We start from the raw sequence: 24,886 nt of genomic DNA, 5'->3' as shown, positions 1-24,886 counted from the left end.
AAAGTGACCTGAACAAATTGGACATCTGAAATGAATGTCTACAGGGTGAAATGCAAGGTACTGCACTTAGGCAGCAAAAATGAAATGCACAGATATAGGAAGAGTGACACATGACTTGTCAACAGTACATGTAAAAGGGATCTAGGAATCTTAGTAGACCACAAGCAAAGTGTGAGTCAACAGTGTGATGGGGCTGCTTAAAAAGTAGATATGATCCTAGGCTGCATTAACAGGAGTATAGTGTCTAGATCAAGGAAAGTAATTGTGCCACTTTATTCTCCTTTGGTCAGACCTCACCTGGAATACTGTGTCCTGTTCTGGGCACCACAACATCCTTCAAAAAAGGATGTTAACAAACTGGAGCATGTCCAGAGGAGGGCAACCAAAATGGTGAAGGGTCTGGTAACTACGGTATGCCCTATAAAGAGCAGCTTAGGTAGCTGGGTATGTTCAGCCTGTGAAAGAGAAGATTAAGAGGTGACATAATAGTCATGTTTAAATATTTGAAGGGGTGTGTTGTATTCAGGGGATTCCCCCTTATTGTTTGTTAGTGTTCTTAGCTACTATTATTAGAAGACTAATGAAGAGTATGATATGGCTAAAACTGGTAGAAACCAGGATCTTGGATTTTGGAAATCATTAAGGATCCATTTGTCTTTTCTGCTATAATTCAGGCACTGGTACTGATGAAATTAAGTCACAACAGTCATGAAGAGCAACCCCAGTGGAACCTATACCATCAGTAACTTCACATAAATCTAACACTCCTGCTTTGTTCAAACAGTTTGGGGTCCCTCACAGCTTAGAAGGCTATGCTTCAAAGAAGTCTAATTCCTATAATACCAAATTTGAAGAACTGAAAGTTCAGTCTGTGAATGTAATTGTAGTAGAGTTTGATGTATTAACCTGTTTGCATGTATCAGCAGCAATTGTCAGGACTGATGTGATTCTCCAGTCATGCATGAGAGAGAAATTATTTTCCCTTTCTGATCTGTGGGGAGATTAATTGTTCATTTTGCATTTTCCACAGTGATCCCTTTGAATTTCACAGTGTGTGCTTATATTGTTTTTAGAAGCTACTATTTTGGATTATCGATATGTGCATGATCTCTGTGTGATATGCTCCAACATCCAATTTCAATATATGAAAACTGTAGAGGTGTGTTTTCCAAGACCCTGCTAGTATGCAAAAACTTGTTTGCATGTTAACCTTTTTTGATTCATTTTAGACAGTCTTATCCTGTTTGACAAGGTTGTTTAACATTCCAAATTTCATAAGAGTAAATTAGCCCTGTATGGCTTAGGTCAAGGCTCTTTGAAGGACTGTCTCTCCCTATAGAGGTTGTTTGAACTCAAGATCTTTTGAAAAGACACTTCTCTCTGTCCCAGTACGTTCCCAAGTACAGTGGCTTCTCAGTGGTTAGTTTTAGACTTTTGATACTCCCTCCCTGGAGAGTCTAGAAGAGTCTCCTTGCTCACTTTTTGCCAGGAAATGAAAACTTGTTTATTCTGCCAGATTTTTAGGAATTGACCGTGACGGGCATTTAATGGTTGCTGTTTCGTTGATTATGAATGAATGAATGAATGAAAATTTATTTATATACTGCTATTCCTACATAGATCATAGCGGTTTACAACATAAAATAATACAATTATAACAACATATATCCCCAACAGTGTAAACAAACTACCCATAACCAATTAAAAGCTATACAAAATACTCTAAAAACCATTATATTACAACCATTAAAACCATACCATTAAAACCATACAACAAAGTAGCTGGATCGAACAATATGCGAGAAGGGAGAAGAGGATAGTATTAAGGCACATGGGGGAAAGCTTGACGGAAAAGAAAGGTCTTCCGATTTCTCCTGAACAAACCTAGAGAGGTGACAGAGCGGAGCTCGTCGGGCAAGGAGTTCCAAATCTGCGGGGCCGAGATGGAAAATGTCCTCTGTGAAGATGAAGTATATCTTGACTTTGGAACTCTTAGCAGATGTTTTCCGCCCGATCTGAGAGTGCGGGGCGGACTGTATGGGGAGAGGCGGTCCTCCAAGTACCCTGGGCCCAAGCCATTTAGGGCTTTATAGGTAATTACCAACACCTTGTATTGCTCCCGGAAGCGAATGGGCAGCCAACGTAGATCTTGCAATATAGGTGTTATATGGCTAGTCCTAGAACATCCAGTGACCAGCCTTGCTGCCATATTCTGGACCAATTGTAGCTTCCGGGTTTAGTACAAGGGTTGCCCCATGTAGAGCGCATTACAGAAATCCAGCCGAGAGGTTACCAGAGCATGTACCACCGTTTCCAGGCCCCCCTGGCCCAGGTAGGGTCGCAGCTGGCTATCTGCCGAAGCTGATAACAAGTGCTCCTGACTGTCGCATCCACCTGAGATGTAAGGTGGAGCGACGAGTGCAGAAGCACCCCCAGACTGCCAACTGAGTCCTTCAAGGGGAGCGGGACCCCATTCAGGACAGGTGGACAAATATCCTTCCCCGGGCCCGGTGAATCTATCACGACTACTTCCGTTTTCTCTGGATTCAGGCTGAGTCTGTTTTCCCTCATCCAGCCCATTACCGACTCCAAGCAGGCATTTAGAGGAGAGGTGCCATCCTTAGTCACTGCATCAGTCGGAGACACAGAGAAACATATATGGGTGTCATCAGCGTACTGATAACACCGCGCCCCGTATCTCCGGATGATCTCTCCCAGCGACTTCATGTAAATGTTGAATAGCAAGGGGGACAAAATCGCTCCCTGAGGGACACCAGATGTAAGGGCCCTCTTATCGGAACGACAGTCCCCCAGCTGCACCATCTGGAATCTACCCGAGAGGTAGGAATAGAACCACTGGAGCATAGTGCCCCCGATACCTAACTCCCTCAGGCGTTCCAGAAGGATACCATGGTCGATGGTATCGAAGGCCGCTGAGATGTCCAAGAGCACCAACAGGGACACTCTACCCCTGTCCATGCCCAGACGGAGATCATCAACTAAGGCGACCATGGTAGTCTCAACTCCATAGCCCGCCCGAAAGCCGGTTTGAAATGGGTCTAGAAAATCCGTTTCATCCAAGATCCCTTGAAGCTGGAAGGCAACCGCCCTCTCGATCACCTTCCCTAAAAAAGGCAGCAGCAAAACAGGCCGATAATTATTCTGAATCAGGGGGTCTAGGGAGGGCTTTTTTAACAGAGGTTTTACAACGGCCATTTTTAAACTAGATGTAAACCGCCCTTCCCTGAAGGATGAATTAATGATACGGTGCAACATATCAGTTACAGCTGTTCCCCCCTGAGCTGCCAGCCATGAAGGACAGGGATCGAGAGAGCATGTCGTCTTCCTAAAAATATTCTGTCTTGTAATGATTTTAAGTCATTTTAGCTCTGAAAATGGCGCAGTTGGCTTTTCAATAATGTATGTATGTGTATTTACTGTATGTTTTAAATAAGTTCTATAGGTTTTCCTGAGTCCTCAGTATTGGAAGTGAGATATACATGAATAAGATAATCGTAGAGAACTAAAAGAATCAACAAAGGCATACTAAAACTTACCCATGAGTTCACAGAAGCCAAGTCATTTTTTCACTGACAAAATTCCACTTCCTAAAGGCTTACAAGTTAGAAAGTCCAAGCTTGTAATGAGTTTTAAAGTTTCATATAGCTTATCAGTGTATGCCTAGAAATTAGTTGGCATCTATTGTAGTCAGTCACCATGTTATGTTGGAAACACTGGTTTTTATGTGTTGTTCAAATTGTGATGTATGAAACTCAGATTACAGACCACTTCATTCTGTGTGAAGATTTACCATTTAACCTAACTTGTTTGTGGATCAATTTTGTTATTCTGTGAAATAAACTCAGGTGAATTTGAATACAGGTTGTCAGTTAAGAGATTAGTTTTCACCAATTTCTGCTAAATGTGAATAGTAGGCATGTTGCTTCAGGATTTGAGTGTTAAAAGTGGATGGATGAGAATTTCATGCTGGCTGCAGCTGCACTACAAAAATACAGTCAGCCCTCTGTACGGGGGGGGGGGTTGGTTATAGACACCCCCCCCCCCAAAAGCAGAATCTCAAGTCCCATTACCATCCGTGGAGGCCCAGTGTGTGTAGCCACGTCAGATTTTGTGAGACATTTAGCCTTCTCTGTCAGAGAGCTTTGGTACCATGACAAACTACAATTCCTAGAGCTCCATAGCACAGCAGTTAAAGTGGTGTCAAACTGTTATGGATGCAGCCTCTGTCAGTTTTTTTAAAAAAACTATTTACCCAATTTGTATCTCTCAGACTCAACCGCAGCGCTGAGTGTGATTTTCTGACTATAACTTTCCGAGCTGGTCATACATTCCCCAAAAGGGAGACAAGATTTTTGACAGCATGAAAATATTTGAAAAAATATGCAGAGAATACTGTACGGTTCTGCAATGTGCACAAATATGCTTTTAATCAACAGATGTATGTAGATAGAAGGAAACTTAAATACATGCAAAAATACAAATTTCTGTTCCAGGGTGGGGGTTCATAGAGACCTGGGCTAGAACAAGCTTGGCACTGGGAAAACTGATTATGAAATCAAATTTGTCAAGACAATCTTGGTGGCTCACTCTTTACTTATTGGTGGATCAGTCCACTTATTTGGAGGATCAGTCTTTACTTGTGGATCAGTCTTTACTCATGGAACTAGAGATGCCTTACTGTAAACTAGTATTTTGCAAAAAGATTACACCTAGTAATACAATGGAAAGTATTATCAATTATTTGATACCTGTGTTTTGTTGGAAAGTAACTGTTTTGATATACTTGACGGACTAGAGAAGCAGCCTATATGGTTTGCATCTGAAAATCCCTCCAAATTATAGTCTGATCCCCTCAGTAATAGATTTTGATGGGATTTGGATCATTTAGGTTTGTTTGTTAACTAGTGTCTACTTATGGCGATTCTATGAATGAGAGACCTATAGGTCAGCCTATCCTCAACTGTCCTGCTCAGATCTTGCAGATTCAAGACTGTGTCTTCTCATGCTATGTCCACAGTATGACAGTAATTTAATCATCTTGGCTTCTAGTGAGCGTTCAGGATTGATTTGCTCTGGGACTGATTAATTTTACTTTTTATAGCAGTCCATGGTATCTGTAGAGCTCTTCCCCAGCATCACATTTAAAATCAGTTGATTTTCTTCAAATCAATATTCTTCACCCTTATGATTTCACTGCCATACATAGAAATTGGAAATAGGATGGCATAGAAAATCTTAACTTTGGTATTCAATTATATATCTTGATAAATAAGGATTTTGCCTAGTTCCTTCATAGCTGCCCTTTCAAGTCTTAGTCTTCTTCTGATTTCTGATTATGATATAATGGTTGGTTTAGTGTTCTTTAGCTTTACTCTAATTTTTCATATTAGCAGTTCATGGTCTGTGCAACAATCTATTGCTGCTTTCGTTTTTGCAGAAGATGGCGCTTCTCCATCTGCTGCTTCCAATTGTATAATCTATCATATTTGATTTCTATATGGGTCATCAGATGATATCCATGTATATAAGTTGCTTCTTTGATTTCCTGAAGAATATGATTGCAATGAACAAACTGTTGGCCTCACCAAATCCAGTCTCCTTTATTTTTTGATCCTAGGCCAAGTTTTGCTCCAGTCTTTCATTCTGAACTATTTCCTGCACTGTTTTGCATTACAATCACCTATGATTATCAACATGCCCTCTTTTGGTGTGTGATAAATTTCCATCTAGACTCCAGCACAGAATCTTTCAATTTCCTCTTCTACTGCCTCTGTAGTTGGAGCATAATCTTAGATTATGGTTATATTAATGGGTTTTCGCTGAAGTCTTAATGGTATTATTCAGTCAGACTTTGCATTATATCCCTTGATTCCTTTTGCTCCATCTCTCCTCACTATTAACGCCACCTCATTTTTATTAGATTTTCATTTGCTTCTAAAACACTGTAATTATCTGACTCAGAATGTCCCATTCCTGTCCACATTGGTTCATTCACCCCAAGAGGACCATGGCAACTGCACTTTGCTCAACCCTAGCTTGCAGATACTTTATTGAAATTTCCACCTTGATGTTTTTAGTGCCGTGTCAATACAGATGAATTTTTTCAGTTAGCAGTCAGTATTCAAAGAAGTTAGAGGTTGAGTATTGCTTCCAAAATCCAAAGTACTCCAGAATCCAAAATAAGAAACATAAATTAATTTCATATTTAAAGATGGTCCCATCTGTAAGATATTAGATATTGTGTATTTGCAAATATTTAAAAGCCCAAAGGGAGATTCAACCTCTAATATTAAAAGTTCCTGCCTTCACAAAAAGCATTTCTAGTTTTAAAATATGGTGGGTTAAGTGTGTCAAAACAGTTGCATATTGTCTCTAAAACTGTTTTTGTGGTTCCCAAAAGTCCTTTCAACTTCCCAAAATTGGGGGTCTGAGAAAATGCCTTAAAGCATTTCCAACGAGTGCTATGGGTCAATATACTGAATTTTTAGCCATACAGAGCATCACTTCCTTTGGGGGGAGGCCCTCCTGAGTAGAGGACAAGTCTAAACATGCAATGAAATAACTCATACCATTCCTAAAGAGAAGGTGATCTTGGCCATTTTGGGAGCGCACACACACACACACACACACACATATTCAGTAACCCAAATTTGGAGGGTTATATCAAATCTCACAGCCTTGTGAGATCAAATGAGAGGGTAGTGTAGTTTCCCTTAATCCTGGAAATTGTCCACTCCTGTTTTAAACTTTTGAATAAAACATTTATTTAGGTAAGTCACACTCTCAGCCTCAGAGGGTGGCAATAGTAAATCCCCTCTGAAGAAACCTGCTAAGAAAACCCCATGATAGGGTCACCATCAGTCAGAAAAGGAATTGAGAACACACAATAATAATTTTTTTAAAAAATTGAGTGGGCAGAGAAATCAACAACAGTTGGTCAGGCAGTGTCAAGGAAGAGGAAAAAATGGGTTAACAACCCTGCACAAGTTGTTACTTCCTCAACTGCCTCAGTGTTATTTAGAAGATCATATTAGTAAGTGTGAAACATTCTGTTCATATAAGAACTGTTTAAAAACCCTTTCAAAAAGTCTGAGGTCCAAAACACACTGCAGAAATAATCCAGTTTGAGACCGCTTTAACTGCCCTGGCTCAGCGCTAGGGAATCCTGGGAATGGTAGTTTATTGTAGCACCAGAGCTGATGCTCTCTCTGATGGGGAAGGCTAAAAACCTCACAAAACTACAGTTCCCAGAATTCTCTAGCATTGAGGCAGTTAAAGTGGCCTCAAACTGGTTTATTTCTGCAGTGTGTTTTGGACCTTAATGAGTGATAACAGGGCAAAAATAAATGACTTGTCTGACTGCAGTCTAAATAGAGAAATCATCCTAAAGGTGGTACTTTTCCTGCTTAGAACCCATTTGGCCAGATGCTGTAAGATGTTCCATGAATTAGTCATTTGGTGTTACCTTTACAGAAAACGACTGTCAGTGATTTTTTTTCTCATTTAAAAAACACGGCTAGTTTTAAAAATAAAAAAAGTTTAATACACTACTTAATCTAAATCCTGTTAAAGTTTTTCTGCCCATAAAATACAGCTCTAAATATAGCATTTCTCTTACAGCTCTAAAGGAAATATTTCATGGTGACTGACAAGCATAATTAAAGCAAATTGAACAACAAAACCATCATAGTCATCACAATTAGTAATAATGAATGTCAAACAGTTTAAAAAGATGATCTGAAGATATGTGCCTTCACACCATTCATAAAAGCAGTGAGAGTAGGAACATCATAGCTCTAGGAGGACTGTGTTTTATAATCTGAGAGCAATATAATTGGGCCTCCATGGGTATTGGTATTCTTATGAAGGCCTTTCCTAAAGATCTTAACATCCAGACAGGTTTATAATGAGGAAGACCACACCTTAAATTGCAAGGCCCCAAGTTATTTTGAGAATTAAGGTTAAAACCAAAACCTTGAAATGACTCAGAAAGTAGTTCATAAGTTTACATGCTAACAGCAGGTCTGGGAAGCAAGATAGCTGCCTGTGCTCAAGGTCCCCTTACTGAGACAGTAAGTAAATTATTTGGATTTCCTTAATTCCAAATGAATAAACCAAAAGACCAGGCACATTGCAAAGTGATGCAGAGATCTCCAGCACCATCTTGATTTCTCTAGAACCCCTTAGGCTTCTTCTCATGGGCTGAGAGACACTCTGAAAAATGAAAATAATGGGCAACTGCAGGCTAGTGCAGAGTTCGATGTGTATGCAGCCCCCAAGAAAAAGAAAGAATGAAAAAGTCAGCTGGGGGTTGTGGTACTAAGGGCTGACCTACAAGAGTAGGAAACATCTTGGAGGATGTTGGGTGGGTGGTGATGTCCTAGACCTAGAGGACAGAATGTCAAGCATCTTGTAGGAAACGATAGTGGAGAAAATGATAAGGAACTGTGTGTATGTGTGTGTTGCCTATTTTGCTGTTTTATTGCAGTGGTCATTCAGTGCAGGGTTGAGTGCATTTCTTGTTCTTCTTGTTTTGTTTGTTTTAATGAGAGGTAGTGTATAGTTTGCCATGTGTGTATGTCTAAGATGCCCCTATATGTTTGAGTGGTGAACTCAGAGGAGTGATTTTCTATTGTTGAACTAAAGATCACCTTTATCTTGTACTGACTTCCTGGATATCTTGATCCTCTCTGTTGACATGGCAGGCATTTTGTGGCAACATTTACATTTTCTCAAAATGTTAGATGTGTGTCCAACATTGTCCAAACCACTGTGACTATTTATTCTCAGGTGGAAAAACTTAACATCATTTGGATGTTTATGCAAGAGGATCCCAGATTGATTGATATGATTTTATTTATATCCTGTCTTTCTCCCACCACCGGAAGGTGAAATTCAGCCTTTTAAAAATATAGTACAATTTATTTTTTCAATTTCCAATTACAATTTTGGGTTTTTAAATGACAAAAATGTTTGTGACCAAAATATCTCAGGTATTTCTCTCTCCACCCCCTCCTTTCCTCATGAGCTGCTTTAAATGTTACAGTCAGCTTTGGAGCCCTTCTTAGAATCATCTTCAAAAGAGAAAGCTTGCTTAAGAGTGATGTATTTGGAGCAGTTTCACTAGCGAGATTTACCTGGCTCACTACTCAGCTGTTTCTTCATGTCAGGAGCCTCTGGTGTGTGTTGCTTTGGAATAGCTGTTTGCTGATGCGGCTTATGATTTGGGATATATTGGCTTGTTTTTAGTGTCTTTTATTTTTTATGTCTAATCATTGATAGCCACTTTCATAGCATATTTTACAGAAGGGGGTAGAAATGTTAGAAAATGCTATTATGGTAATATATACACTACTTCAGAACATTGATACAAAATGTTTCATTTGTACCAATGAAACTAAGTAGTGTACCTAATGGTTTCACTTACGCACATGTTGGCTGTCTTCATTTTCAGTGAAAGTCTTCATGACAATCATGATTGGCAAGAGAGTGTACTATACTTAATTTACATACATAACATTTGGTCCCCAAACTGTGCCCTTTAAGAGATTTTGGACTTCATCTCCCAGAATCCCAGACTATTGACCAACATGGATGAGTCTTCTGGGAGCTGAAGTCCAAAATATCTTAAAGGGCACAGTTTGGGGACCACTGGTCTAAATAATGCTAGAAACCTTAGCAAGTTCAAGTTATTCTTGGGCAGTCTATAAGAGCCAATGCAGTTAAATAACAACTAAGGTGTATTCAATGAAGGGATAAAAATCACTTAATTTGTAACCATGATACTCTAGTTTCTGGAAGGTAAGACATTTGATTACAGAAGTTAAATATATTCCTTAAGAATTAATTTTGGAAACAGCAGCAAAGGAAATGTGAGAAGTTGGAAGTATTCTGAAACATTTGTAATCAAAAAGTGCTCAAATAGGTTGTGCGCTTGGTCTCTTAACAGCCCCATAAACGTATACATGGATATTTCAGTAATGATGATAATGGTCAAATATGCATACTTTTGTTTTTGACAGCCAACTAGATATTAAATTCAGTGTGGATAGGACTGGTAAGAAAATCCCCAAAAATGAGATCAAAATACTGTAATCTGTAGCATCAAAAATGAAAGGAATACAGTAAATGAGTTCACTGACCATTTTTGAATGTTACAGATAGTTCACAAGTCTATAACTGGAGCTGTATAGATGTAGCAGGCCCAATTCTGAACATAGTTTGGATAATCAAGAACATAACAGAGGCTGATAGAATCCCCTATTCTGTTCCCTTTCACAGATACTTCTGCTTTTCTTTGGTATTCCTGATTAGTTTATTGTGATTCTTTTCAAATTTAAGGCTTTCAGGCAGTGTTAATCCAATTGACTACTATAATGGGATATGCTTGGGTATTGTTTCTGATTTTGGAACGTGTGACCCAGGAGTGTTAAAGACTTACTTTTTCCCATATCTACCTAAGCACTCAAATTTTCCCCAGGACCATCCTAGAGTTATACCAACACTGTTAACTAGGTGGGAACAGAGGAGAGCTTTCTTATATGGGACCTGACGTCTCTAAATTCCTCCCTAAGTAGGCTCACTTTGTGATCACTTGGTTATCTTTTAAACATTGCATTAGGATTCTTGTCGCAGATATTTTGGCTGCCTTAGACTTCTGATGTGGACATTTAGCCCAGAATTAAAAGAGTCAATGTAAGACCTGATCCAATAAGTTTATAAGGCACAGAAGTGGCGTCTGTACCTCATATCCTTTATTTGACTAAGATTTTATTCTGTAACACAGTGGTACTCAAACTTTTTACTCTTGATACCCCCCTTTAAATCTACATGTGGACGTTGCCGGGAGGGCGACACTCAGTGTAGTATAGTAATAAAAAAACTGTTTATTTAGTGTATGTATTTTTGTTTGTGCATTCATATATATTCATATTTTATCATTTTATAAGGAAATAACATCATTCAAATTAGAACAGTTGTATTTAAGCAAATTCAATATTCAGCTCAATGTGTGTAAATTTTACACGTAAAAAGTTTGGGAAGGGGAAGAGGAGGAGGAGGGATCAGAGCCTCCAAGTCTCGTGCCCCCCTTGAGCAATGCTTGCATGACCTCTGGGGGTGTCCCCCACCATTTGGGAACCACTGCTGTAACCTGTATTTAACACCATGTATATAAAAAAGGCATTACCTGTAATATGAATGTCTGGCCAGGCCAGAGATACCACCATATTAAGATAGGCTTATTACAGAAATCATAGTTCAATGACAAGAGGCATACTTTTTAATACCAAGGTTAGTAGAAATAATACTTAGAATCCAGCGTTGCCATACCTGATTCAGCCATGTAAACACACTGGGTGACCTTGGGCAACTCACACTCTTAGTAACCTTGTATTCTGGCATAACCATATGTTCTGAATTGTTTTACACTAACCCCCACATTATTATAAAATATATTCTAAGAAAGTAATAAAGATTGCATTCTCAAGAAACCCATTTTTATTAATATGGTAGACACTGGATTCTATTAATAGCGGTGTAATGCTCTCTGGAACTGAGGTACAACACCAGTAATTCTAGCCCAAGGCCAGTAAATGGAAAGGCATGCTGTATGTCCTTGAATCTAGATTTGCCACAAACTTTTATTGTAGGACATTTCTTCATAGAATGGTATTTTCAGTTTCTGTTGGAATTGTGTACCTGGACTTGCTATGTAAATTTTGACTGACGTAAATGGGAGGAGCCAGTTCCATTCGGAATCTTTGCAGACTAGGAGGATGCATCCCAGAAGAGCTGAAGTAGCTGCAAAGTTAGTGATTATACTCAACCCACCACCAATTCTTTTTTTAAAAAACCCTGAAGCATAAAGCATCAGAGCTTACCTTTTCAAGGCTAGAAAAATATGCAGATACTTTCCAGAGGGACTACAAAAGGCAGTAACTGCTTATGCAAGGGGGCTTGCTTGTAGTGATCTGGCTTACCATTAGGCAACAGTTCATTTTCAGAAGGCTCACAGAGAACAAGAGGTAGAAACTTTGTTCTTCTGGGCCCCATTCCCACTGGGCTATAAAGTGACGAATCTTGCTGCGAGTCTGGCTCAGATCGAATTCCTGAGTCGTATTCAAATTACGTCCATCATTCCTATTACAAAAAGGAGCAAACGGACTCAGTTTTTCTTGACCCATGTTCTTGTTCCCATTGATATTTCTCCGTTGTATTTTCTTGCAGACTTTTTTGTTCCCCGTTCCCATTGCCTGTCTTGAACTGTATTTTTCTTTTTTAAGCTGTCAATCAAGCGCTTAGGCAATTAGACGTCACAGTGACATCAGTTGCTTTGATGCATTTTGCCGCGGGCTATTTTTGTTCCCCGTTCCCATTTGCGTCTTTCGAACCTGTTTTTCTGGGTTTGGGGTTTTTTAGCGGTCAATGGATCGCTGAAGCGCCTGAGCACTTGGGCAGCTAGGTGTCATTGTGATTGGAAGAGGGGAAGAGGAAGAAGAGGAGGAGGAGAAAGAAGAAGAGGGAAGAAGAGGGGGCTAGTTTAGTGGCTAGAGAATTTGAGGAGACAGACTGGCCATGCAAACCCACTGGGAAACCTTGGGCACGTCACACATTCTCAGCCTTGCAGGGGAAGGTAAAGGCAACCTCCCCTGAAGAAACTTGCCAGGGAAACTCTGCAGAGCCACTATAAGTCAGAGGATGGCAAGAATAAAGCTTCTTCTTCTCCTTCTAAGCAGGTGAAGGAAACACTTTCATTCCAGCAATACAGAGACTGCAGTTGCATTCACCCCAACCTAGGGAGGTAAACATTTAATTCATCATTTAAAGCAGTTTAGTCTTACCTCAGGACCCCACATCAAAACTCCAAACAGTCTCAATCTCTCACCTCACCCTCATTCTCTTTTGTCTTCCTCTGCTCTTTTGCCTTTCTCAGGCACAGTGGGAGAGCTTGCTTGCCGGTGTGGCTTGGATCTATTCTAGAGAAACATATACTTCAAATGTTGTACATTAGGGCAATGCAGATTGAGACTTGCCTGTGGGATGTCCTGCTGTAGTATATACCAGGGACTAAATACAGGATTCTGCTGACAATTAGAGCAGAAAATGTCCTCCTGCCTTTCAGCTTTATGCTGCTCCAAAGCTCATCTGGAGGGTTTTCTAGCCCTCTACATGCCATTATGAAAATACATGAATCGATGGAATGGTGATAGTGGAATTGCCTCCTCTTCCTGTTTTACTGGATCTTCTTCTTGAACCAACAGTGTATTACCTTTGGATACTACCCTCCAGATGTTGTCAGTCTGCAGTTCCCAACCATTTTAGCTAGCCAAGTCAATGTTAAGATGATGACTGCTAGGAGCTGTAGTCCAGCAACATCTGGTGGACTGTACTTTGTCTACCTCTGTTCTAAAGCAAGGATGGAATTAGTGGCTCTGTAATTAGTGCAGAGCTACAGCTGTTCAGTTCCATAAAGAACTCCAGCTCTCATCATTCCTGACTTCTGGGACTGACAACAGTTGTACAGTAATTCAGCAGCACCTGAATTGCTACAGATTCTCTTCCTCTCCTCTACAGCATAGTTTGAAGAATTGTGAACAAAACTTGTGTGTAGACGTTCTGTGAACTGCAAGAAAATTATAAGACATTGGGCTTGTACTATGCCTTTTCTCTTGGGAGTAGATTTCTCTCTTAACCACAGTTGAGCTGATTGCTGGAACTTCAGCTAATGATGTTTATCAAGTTCAATGGAATATTTGTATCAGGCAATAGCAGGCAGCAATGAAGGAGAATACATTCAACATTCAAATAAAATACTAAAAATTAATAATAGTGAAATTGACTCAGTCAGTTGCCTATAGAGTTGGGTTTTGTTTTCTTGTTTGTTTATTTGTTTTGAAGTCTCATGGTTATATTTGTGATCAATTTTGGCTTGCCGTTCCTAAGTATTAAACAACATTTAATTAATAAGAATACTGCTACTCTCACCAGTGAAGAGTGAGCATCTGTATAACCCTGTGCAAATGTCCTACAAATCTCCTCTCTTAGTTAGCTGGAATAATTATACTATTCCTATGAAGTTTGCTCACATTGCCCTGAATTAACATGTGCAGAGTGTATATTTTAGCTTCCAGTGTTCCTCTTAACTTTCTTTTCATTTCCAGGAACATCATCTTCAGCGGGCCATTTCAGCACAGCAGGTTTATGGAGAGAAGAGGGATAATATGGTCATACCAGTCCCGGAAGCTGAAAGTAATATTGCTTATTATGAATCCATATACCCTGGAGAATTTAAGATGCCAAAGCAGCTTATTCACATACAGCGTGAGTGTATCTTTATAATTAAATTTTTAGGCTCTTGGTTGATATTTTGGGGGGAGTAGTGTTATCTTTATCGTTCCAGAAAAGTTGTTGTGTTGTAACAGGAAAATAACTGACTTATTGTAACAAATTTTTGTGGTTATAATTTTATGAGTTCATTAAATGCAAGTGGAAGTTCTTAAAATAATGGCCTAAATGCAGTGTCACTCTGGCTTTGCAACATCAGCACAATGACATTTTCTTTCCCCATTTCTGTTTTCAGTAGTGCCCAGAAACTAGTTCTAGAGGGCTTTTCAGTTCTGTAGAAAAGTTTTTGGAGTGAATGAGAAGTAATGGGAGGGCAGCCTTCCAGTTGTGTTGACAGAATAAGTTATCAAAATATTAGTCCCACTTATAGCTTTGCTGCCTCATTGAAATATCCCTGCAGCACTTCCAGGTAGGCTATGTAGTGGTAACATTTTCTTTTTAAAAAATTCATAGCCAGAATTCTGTTCACACATTACACTAACATAATGGTCCGTTACACTTAACTATTTTACTTTGTCCCTGCTCAAGCAGGGGGGAGGAGGAATATGCGGTGGCTTCTGTGGCAGTTGTGTTCTTGTAACTAAATGTGCTCTGGGAGGAATGGCTTTGTCTTCTGGCCTGCAACACTGGAAGTCTCCAAGCCACTCCTGCCAGAGTGGCTCCATGGACCTGTCTTAGAGCCAGGTATTTTGAAATACTGTTCTGAACCATAGTAGACACTGTTGTATCTTTCATTCTTTGTTGCTGCACCTATGACTTTTTCCACTTTGCCACTGTTTTTATTTCCATTAGTATTTCTGTTGACAAAGGATCCCAAGAGGCTTCTGCCCCATAAATTCATTAATGTGTCTGCTAAGAAGCCTTCTTTCATCTGACAGAATTGTCCTGTCTGGTCACAGAAAAGGGCACTGGAGATACATTCTATAGAAATTCCATTTTCTTTTCTTAATATCTTAAGTGGAATTATTGAGATTCCACTTAAAAATTCAACTTATTATATTTGAAATTGGCTGTAATGACTGTTGGAGTTATAAATTAGTTGCCAGAAGTCTCTGAGTATTTAGATTGTGAAGCAAGGAACCCATAAGAATCCACACAGAACCAAGGTGTTAATGGCAAGGGGAAAATAGATATTCTTGAGAAATACATACCTTTTTCTTTTGCCTGGCATGTGTATTTTCAGTAAGATCTCTCATGCCAGCTGCATCTATTCAGAAAGCATGAGGGCTAGGATAAATTGTTGTTTGTGGTTGTTTGTGTGGGCTGCCTTTAACTATTCTGAAAATCACAGCAAGCACAGAATCTGTGACTTGAACCCTTTGTGGGGCAAGCCTCAGAAAAGGATCTTACAGTATAATTAACATGAGGTTTCTTGAATGTTGATGTTTGCTGGTTAAAAACCTACTCCTTATAACATTGTCCTGCATTGGGTAATTGGAAAGATAGACATTTATATAATTGTATTATCATGCTTGTTTGTCCTAGTAAGAATAACTGGGGAATTTACTTTTTGGCATATGTGTATGATGTATATTTATGTAATAATAGTTTTATCAATTGATGAAACAAAAGCAGAGTGAAGAAATAAACTGACATTTTTCACAGTGAAGCAGGCTATGGAGATTCCCAACAGTCTATATTGAGGTTGAGGCTGCTGTTTAACGGATTTGTTATTCAACCGATCTTTTTTTTTTAGCCAGTTGCAAATCTTTAAGCTTAACAGAGTTTGAATTATACACAAGCAAATCATGTAATCCTGTTTGAATTTCAGCAGTCCCAGATTCCAGCTTCTTCTTGTGTTCTTGAGTAGAAATAGGATAGTTATAAGTAATGGGTCCAGCTTTTTAAATATTCTTAGCTTGGAATTTTATGTTTTCTAAAACAACTTGCCTTGCTTTTTAAAATACAGTCAAGCCTGTGTATTATACTGGATCCATTCTGAGACCTTTGGTTTCATAAGATTTTCATAAATAGTCTGGAACCCTATTTCTCTCAACTGAAATAAACAACAAAGTGTTCTGTCTAGGCATTTTCTAGGTCCTCCAGTGATTCTATGGTCAGCTTCCAGCAGAAGCATGCCAAAGAATCACACTGGAGGACTTAGAAAATGTCTAGAGAGAGCTTTTTTTTCTGAAGCCTGTAAGTGAGCCTGTTATATGAACTCACATAATGTACAGTCCTACTGTACTTTATTCAACGAATACCCTTTTCCCGCAGTGATTAAATGTTTGAAATTATTTTTCATTTCACCCCAAAAGATTTATATAAATTTCTGGGGAAGTCACAGTTTGATCTGTGGACAAGAACTGCCTACATTTACTTCTTGCTTGCAACTAGAATTTTTGTTGAAATAAGTATAGTTAAGACAACTCAAAAGTGTTAAATGCAGTTATTGACTAGTAATATCCAGTAAAAAATTTCTAACAATTTCCTCGGAAAACAGTGGGATACAAATAAATCTAATAAATAAATATAAATAATAGCAATATTCATAAACAAGAGAGCATTACATTCAGTATTCCCAAGAAATATCAAAACAGGTTTGCTTTATGTTGTTTAGGCTGCAAATATTTTATAAATTCCACTGATTCAAATATTGATTATTTAAAATTTATTAATTTTGATAAATTATGTGCTTTTTTATAAGATTTCCAGGCTTTAGGGTTTTTTTTTTTCCTTTTTTTGAGAAGGAAGAAGGGGGTGGCGGTTGCATCCAGGCATCTTAACATTGTATCTTACATTTGTCAGTCTGTTAACACAGTTGCATTGGTATTCAGAATATTAGTGTGCTTGTCATGCCAAAATAAACCAGTTAATCTCTAAGGAACACTACAGTGTTTCCTGTGTGTTGTTTCTTTTGTTGCTTTGCCATCTAGTCAGTCTCTTGGCTTGTGGATTTTTCAACTATAATTATCAGAGTAGACCTGTCTTCTGGGACTTGTTCTCTCCCAACTCTCACAAGTGCCTTTGTTGAGACGTTCTTGCTATTACAGGGCAGGCAAGTAGTGATTTTCCATTTTAATCCCAGCACAGTTCTTTGTTCCCAAAAATATACTCCATTTTCTTTTCTCCCCTATAAATGCAACAGAGGCACATCAACTACTCATTCCCAGTGCCTCGGTCTTGGTGTAAGTGCTATTACTATAAAGGAGGGGTGGTAAAGTCCATGCTGCCATTCAGACTATAGATGAGTCAGTTAAATGGTCAAAGTTGATTTCAGTGATGAAGCTCATACTGCTGGATTTCCACCTCTTATACAGTATCTTCAGTTACACTTAGTTGCTTGCGTGGGCAATATGAGCATTCTCGGAACTCAGTATAAATACAGTACTTATGTTTGTAGTATTCCCTATTACATGCATATTTCCAAAACTCACATTTGAAATACAAATTGAGTATCCCTTATTTGACATTCTTGGAACCAGAAATGTTTTGATTTTTAGATTTTGGGGGGATTTTGGAATATTTGCTCAGACATAATAAGAGTTTGGAGATGGGAGACAAGTCTAAACATGAAATCAGTTATGTTTCATGCTCACCTTATGTACATAGTTTGAAAGTAATTTTATACAATATTTTAAATAGTTTTGTGCACGAAAAGGTTTCTATACATTGAACCATCAGAAAGCAAAGTTGTTACTATCTCAGCCACCCATCAAAAAAGTTTTGGGTTTTGTAGCATTTTGGAGTTTTGAATTAGGGATACTCAACCCATATTTATTTAAGATAATAATAATAATAATACTGTTTATTTATAGCCCGCTTTTCCAAAGAGATCCAAGCGGGTTACAACAAAGGTACTACACAATGTACAAATTTACAAACAGCATCCACATAAAAAATCGATGACAATACATCAGAGTATTAAAAACAAGATAAAAATTATAAGGTTAAAAACCACAACAATAACTAGCTTAAAATGCTAGTGTAACGGGGAGAGAGCAGAAATCACAGCGTCTGGGGGAAAGCCTGTTGGAAGAGGAAAGTCTTCAGCTTCTTCCTGAACAGGTCAAGGGAAGTAACCGAGCGGAGCTCGCCGGGAAGAGAGTTCCAAAGCTGCGGGGCCGAGTTGGAAAACGCCCTTTGTGCAGTCACGGTGTACTTCGTATCAGGAACCCTCAACAATTGCTTCCCGGCCGATCGGAGAGTGCGGGGCGGATTATATGGGGAGAGGCGGTCCTCCAAGTACCCTGGGCCCAAGCCATTTAGGGCTTTATAGGTAATAACCAACACCTTGTATTGGGCTCGGAAGTGAATGGGCAGCCAATGAAGATCTTGCAAAATAGGTGTTATGTGGCTAGTCCTGGAGCATCCAGTGACTAACCTAGCTGCCATATTCTGCACTAATTGAAGCTTCCGAGTTTGGGACAAGGGTTGGGCAGTTATAAGATAGGGCAGTTATAGTGTGTATTTTAACTTGGGCTCCTATAAAATAGGCACTGACAAAGCTGAACTGATCTGCTCAGTAGAATGTCCTCTGTCATCTTACCTTTCTTGTGCAGCAGAAAACTTGAAAAACAAAAATAAACATTCTTTTTTCTCTTTCCCCTAGCTTTTAGTTTGGATGCTGAGCAACCAGATTATGATTTGGATTCAGAAGATGAGGCCTTTGTGAATAAGCTGAAGAAAAAAATTGATATTTCTCCTCTGCAATTTGAAGAAATGATAGATCGACTAGAAAAGGGCAGTGGTCAGCAGGTACAACATAATTTCAAATATGTGAAATTGTTCACAAGAAATTAATATATGAAACTGACATATATGAGTTTTGCCTTTAGCCAGTCAGCCTGCAGGAGGCCAAGCTACTGTTGAAGGAAGATGATGAACTGATTCGAGAAGTATATGAGTACTGGATCAAAAAAAGGAAAAACTCCCGAGGTCCTTCTCTTATCCCAGCAGTGAAACAGGAGAAGCGTGATGGTTCCAGCACGAATGATCCATATGTTGCATTTAGAAGGCGAACGGAAAAGATGCAGACTCGCAAAGTGAGTGACATGTATATTTATGTATAAAGTCTTTGCACATGAAACAAAACACTGTTTAAAAAAGGGCTGTGGACTGTGTTACATCTTAGAGAAGCTTGGCTTCAATTTAACCAAAAAGTAGCTTAGAAAAATGCTGGTGTATGTATGCTTTGTTTATTTATATATTTATTCATTTTACAGAATCGAAAGAATGATGAGGCTTCCTATGAAAAGATGCTTAAACTACGGCGGGATTTGAGTCGTGCAGTAACAATTCTAGAGATGATAAAAAGAAGGGAAAAGAGCAAGAGGGAGTTACTGCATTTAACACTGGAAATTATGGAAAAGAGGTAAAGAATTGTTCTCTTTTGTGGGACTGGTGGCTTTTAAATATTATTATTAATGTTGCTGGTATAAGGCAGCTTTTTATATTCCTGTGAATAATGTCTTGTGAATTTAGCACTCCTATAATCAATGTTGCTGTTAAATACAAGGAGAGTATTCTGTAAATTTTACTGCTGTATAGAATATTACCTTTTTATATACTGTAATTGATATAGTGAATTCTTCTAACTCAGTGGTCCTCAAACTGTGCTCTTTAAGGGATTTTGGACTTCAGCTCCCTGAATCCCAGACTATTGGTCAACATGACTGAGGCTTCTAGGAGTTGAAGTCCAAAATATCTTAAAGGGCACATTTTGGGGACCACTGTTCTAACTCATACTCTAGACCAGCCAGCTTATTCAGCAAGAAAGGTCATTACATCCAGACTTTTCTGCATCTCTTTGTCTTAATATTAGTAAACTGTATTCAGATTGGAGAATATACATCATTTCTAATCTTAAAGTGATATATTACTTTTTACTGTAAGTATGGGATGAACATTGTTCCTTTGTGGTTAGTTGGTCACAATTGCAGCTAAGTGAAATAGCAGTGCTGATGTTACTTGTTGTTGCTAGTTAAATATATATACATTTGGCCTGCTCCAATTACCAGCTTGCCATCTGCAGTTTTGAGACCTGCAGATGACCTTGTCCCATTCACCCCTATGGCAGTGCATGCATGTGGCCACACCGTTGCAGCTGTGCACACAGTGCACCACCATTAAAACCAACAGGATTTGAGGTCATGTGGTTTATAGCATCTGTGTGGGGTGGCTGGAACAGAACCCCCCATGGATACGACTGGCCAATTGTAGTTTTTTCATAATGGGCTAAAGCCAGTGTTCATCCTAATTGGAATGTACCAATTGAAATGAATAAGACTTGTTAATCACAACTTGGTTTCAGTGTTATAGATCACAACCTGATGATTTCAGTGGGTTTACTCTGGTTGGAGACAAGACTAGATTTAGCCCAAGATTTTGTAATAAACTTGTGTGGCATTTTGTCTTCTTGCTTAGGATTTATGACATACATACATACAGTACGCCCGCGTGATACGCTGCTTTCAGCATACGCTGAAAGCTGCATGGGGAGAAGGGGCGGCACATCCCATAGGGACTAATGGGGTGTGTGCCCATGGCGCGCACGCGCCGCTGCACCACCGCATGCACAAGCCCCATTCATTTAAATGGGACTCAAGCATAGGTGGTATTTGCTTTTATGCAAATCCCCTGTGTAAAGAATTAGGCAGCTGTGTGGGTGGAGGGCCTGCCACTCATATGCTTTCTATTTGATAATTGTTAAATCTGTCAACTCTAGAGTTGTTAGAAATGAACTTTTCCAGAGTGTCTGTTATTGAACAATCCTGATTTATTCTGTGGCATCTACAAACAGGCCTAAGAAAAATACCTGTTTGGGACCTCAGTAGCTGCTGCCAGTCTGAACCAATGGTTCTGGTCTAATAGATTATTATCATTATCATTATCATTATTATTATTATTATGCTTTATTTATATAGCGCTGTAGATTTACACAGCGCTGCACATACAAACAATAAAATAGATAAAGTAAACCTGCCCATGGCATACAATCTAAGAAAATAATAGCATAATACATATAAATAATACATAACAATACAGGAAAGGGTTCAATAAAGTAAAGCAGGCAACAAATTAGGATGAAGGATTTATCTTGGTATAAGGCAGCTTTTTATGTTCCTGTGAAACATGTCTTCTGAGTTAAACACTGATGTAAATGTGAAGCATCTGTGTGTAGCTTTATCCACATTGCAATTTCTGGTTAGAGTTGCCAGAGTGAAAACTGGAGAGAGGTGCTATATTTTAATGCTTGTGTAGAAGAGAGAACTTCTACACAAACAAGCAGCTCATTACCTGGTTGTGTGAGAAGCAGCACCTACTGAAATCTCTTCTTGCACAGCTATTAAAGGTGCAGGAACTCTCCAGTTTTCAGTCTAGCACTCCTGTTTGTAGTTGAAGTTAGGGCATGCAGTGTTTGGTGCTAAAGGAATTCATGTTGTTACATGATGTTCATTGTAGAAATCTGTGGTATCAGTTGAAACTGTCATGGTGGCATAACCTACCTTGATTTGACAGATATCATTTAAAGATTTTAATATGTTTTTAGCATGAGTGAAGATAAATGTTGAAAATCCTCATTTGCCTTTTACAGCCCTCTGTTGTAACTTGTGAGTTTTATATGGATATTTCTCGTTGAGTATTTTTTTTTAAAAAAATTACTAAATAACAAAAATTATTTGCATGAGATAAAGGGCTGCACAATGATTAGGCTTAAATATTAAGGACCTGTAATAGACATTCTAAAATTGTAGCAACTGAAAAGTTTTCTTCTTAACTTTCAGATATAATTTGGGTGATTATAATGGAGATATCATGTCTGAGGTAATGGCACAGCGACAGCCCATGAAGCCTACCTATGCCATCCCCGCTGTTCCTGTTCCTAATAGCACTCAGTTTAAACACCAAGAAAATGTAGAACTGAAAGAATTTAAAGTAAACAAGGTGACTGAATCCTTTTTAAAATATGTGTTGTTTATGTGTTGCATGTTAATACAGGAAAATGTCATTTGTGAATTACATTCATAAATGTTCCTAGTAATACATGAATCCCTTTGTAATGGCTCATGAAATATAAAGATAACTGGTGACTGTAATGTGGGTATTCCCATTTGTCATATTCTATAGAAGGCATCTGGTATATCTATTTAGAATAATAAATGTCTGTTATTTTAGTTTACTGCTATACTGTCAGATACTTGTCAAGCTCTAAATCTTGATCTGGTCAGATAATTGGAATTCCAAAGGAGTAGGGTAAACCTTAATATTGTTGGTTCAACTTGTGTTATCTTTTTGTTATCCAGGCATTTTGTAGCTTAATGAGTAATATAAAACCTGGTGTTTTCTCTTCTTGCAGCAAGAGAAAGCTGATGCTATACGACCCAAACGAAAGTATGAGAAGAAACCTAAAATTGTACCTTCATCAGCTACTGCTGCTACTCAACAGACAACTCCTGCTGCACTGCCAGTCTTTAATGCTAAAGATATGAATCAATATGATTTTCCCAGCTCTGATGAGGAACCTCTTTCTCAAGTATGTCCTGTGTATTTTCATTGATTTGGAAGAGGAAATAGAATATTGTCTTTATGCTTGCCTGATCTCTTCCTTAATGTTTTAAAGGTCATGTCTGGTTCTTCTGAAGCTGAGGAAGAAAATGATCCTGATGGTCCATTTGCTTTCCGTAGGAAAGCAGGCTGTCAATATTACGCTGTAAGTCATTAGTTTCTTAAGAATTTTTAAAAGCTGGTATTAATTTGAGCAATATTACTTACTTATCAAACTTTTTTTTTAGCCTCACTTAGACCAAACTGGTGACTGGCCATGGAGTAGTCCTAAAGGGGGAACATCAGGGGATGAGCGTTATAGATACTGTTTAACAACTCTTACTGTACCACAGAGGTGCGTTGGGTTTTCACGTAGACGGGTTGGACGTGGTGGAAGGTAAGTTTCTTTATCTTATAGTTAACTAATTGCATATTAATATAAAAAACAAAGTTAGAGTATTGCAGCAAACTGCAGTACCTTTTTAACTTAGTTTGGCTTTGTTTTAAAAATAAGTACAAAAGTCTCAACAAATTCTTAGTACTTTTAATCTCTTTATGTGACGTTTGTCGTGCACAGATGCCTTAGCTTCTAGGGTCTTCTCACCCTAATTCTCTGGAAAACAGGAAGCTATCTTATACTAAGACCATTAGTCCATTATGCCTAATATTGTTTTGTTGTTGTTGTTGTTGTTAACCTTTATTTATAAAGCGCTGTAAATGTACACAGCGCTGTACATGCAATCTTTTTAATTAGACAGTTCCCTGCCCTCAGGCTTACAATCTAAAAAGACATGACACAAAAGGAGAAGGGAATGGTGGTGGGGAAGGGAATGAGGTCCAGCAATTCTTATATACCTCCGAGGCCTGGACCAAGGCAGAAGGACTGGAGGGAGGACTTGGCTTCTTAATGGATGGTTAATCTTCTTCCAGGCAAACCTGGTGGGGCTAGCCTGCCTCTCTCTCTCTCCCTCAAGATGGTGGATGAAGGGAGGGCCTGTCTTCTTCCAGCCAGGCCTGGTGGAGCTAGCCTGCCTCTCTCCCCCTCAAGATGGTGGATGAAGGGAGGGCCTTAATGGGATCATGATTTTCACACATTCTTCAAACCAATTTCAGATCATGTGTTTTGGAGTTTGCACTAATCATAGTGGCATAGTTAAAGTTGTAAAAGCAAAGAATACTGAGGAGTGCTGGAAATTCTGTAAATGTAAGCCTGTGGCTCATGCCTAGTTTTCTAAATTATAGATGGCAAACTACTTCCACAAAAGGGGGTGGTAGTTCATCCTCTTTGAAAATAATAATCAACCATCTTCCTTTGTGAAGTGTGTTGTGGTTCCTTAAGGTACTGAGAACTCTTGCAGTTCCCAAAGGAAGTTCTTGGAGATATTTTAACAACAAATGTTCCTCAGAGGTTTTTGCTGGCTTTTTGGGGCCAAAGCCTATTCAGCTTTGTCTGTCACTCTCGTACTTTTTTCCTTCTCATTTCCTTTTCCATCAGTCTAACGGTGCTAAAAGAAGATGTCAATGTCTCCTAACTGCTATTTTCCTGATTCCCAATCTTGATTTGAAACAAAACAAGTTTTCCATTTCATCCAAATGATCAAATCATGATTTACCTCAAGCAAGGATTGTCATATTGTAGGGCCGAGGGAGGAAGCATATAAACCCCAGATTTCTCAGGCATTTGTAAAAGACATAGAAGATATATGTGATATACACTTACAGTTCCTCAAATCACAATGTTCCAATAGGCAGTTTTACAGTGATCACTTCTACATCTTCATATGCCATTATGGGACGCCTTAATAGTAAAAAGACTATCTAGAAACCAGATGTTAATTGTTTTGTTAGCAACCTGTATGATGTGCTGCAATGATGACAATATTTTTTTCCTTAATAAATTAATCTTTATGTTGAGTTCTTGTTTAAAATATGACTCTTAACAATGTAGATATTTCCCTGTACATTGGAGATACATTGCATTAATAATTGACTTGGAAGGTTTTGGGGTACACAATTCTCAGTGTGTTTCTAC

General features: G+C 38.7%; 1 protein-coding gene across 2 annotated transcripts in view; it reads left to right on the top strand.

The window, feature by feature from the left end:
* LOC149310010 (enhancer of polycomb homolog 1) overlaps window positions 1-24,886 on the top strand; it is a 72,716-nt gene that overhangs the window by 29,190 nt on the left and 18,640 nt on the right. For both annotated transcript variants that reach the window (XM_089533483.1, XM_089533482.1), the window contains exons 2-9: window positions 14,184-14,343; window positions 18,920-19,065; window positions 19,146-19,352; window positions 19,533-19,681; window positions 22,095-22,254; window positions 22,667-22,843; window positions 22,931-23,020; window positions 23,103-23,251. In XM_089533483.1, coding sequence (XP_089389609.1) covers window positions 14,244-14,343; window positions 18,920-19,065; window positions 19,146-19,352; window positions 19,533-19,681; window positions 22,095-22,254; window positions 22,667-22,843; window positions 22,931-23,020; window positions 23,103-23,251 — 1,178 coding nt within the window. In that variant the 5' untranslated portion in view covers window positions 14,184-14,243. The remainder of the gene's footprint in view (window positions 1-14,183; window positions 14,344-18,919; window positions 19,066-19,145; window positions 19,353-19,532; window positions 19,682-22,094; window positions 22,255-22,666; window positions 22,844-22,930; window positions 23,021-23,102; window positions 23,252-24,886) is intronic.

This window comes from Sceloporus occidentalis, unplaced genomic scaffold (genome assembly GCF_023333645.1).
Source record: "Sceloporus occidentalis isolate IW3139 unplaced genomic scaffold, rSceOcc1.0.p SCAF_7, whole genome shotgun sequence".
NCBI classification, from domain to species: Eukaryota; Metazoa; Chordata; class Lepidosauria; order Squamata; family Phrynosomatidae; genus Sceloporus; species Sceloporus occidentalis.
The sequence above is the reverse complement of the archived record's forward strand: the minus strand, read 5'-3'. Positions and strand labels throughout refer to the sequence as shown.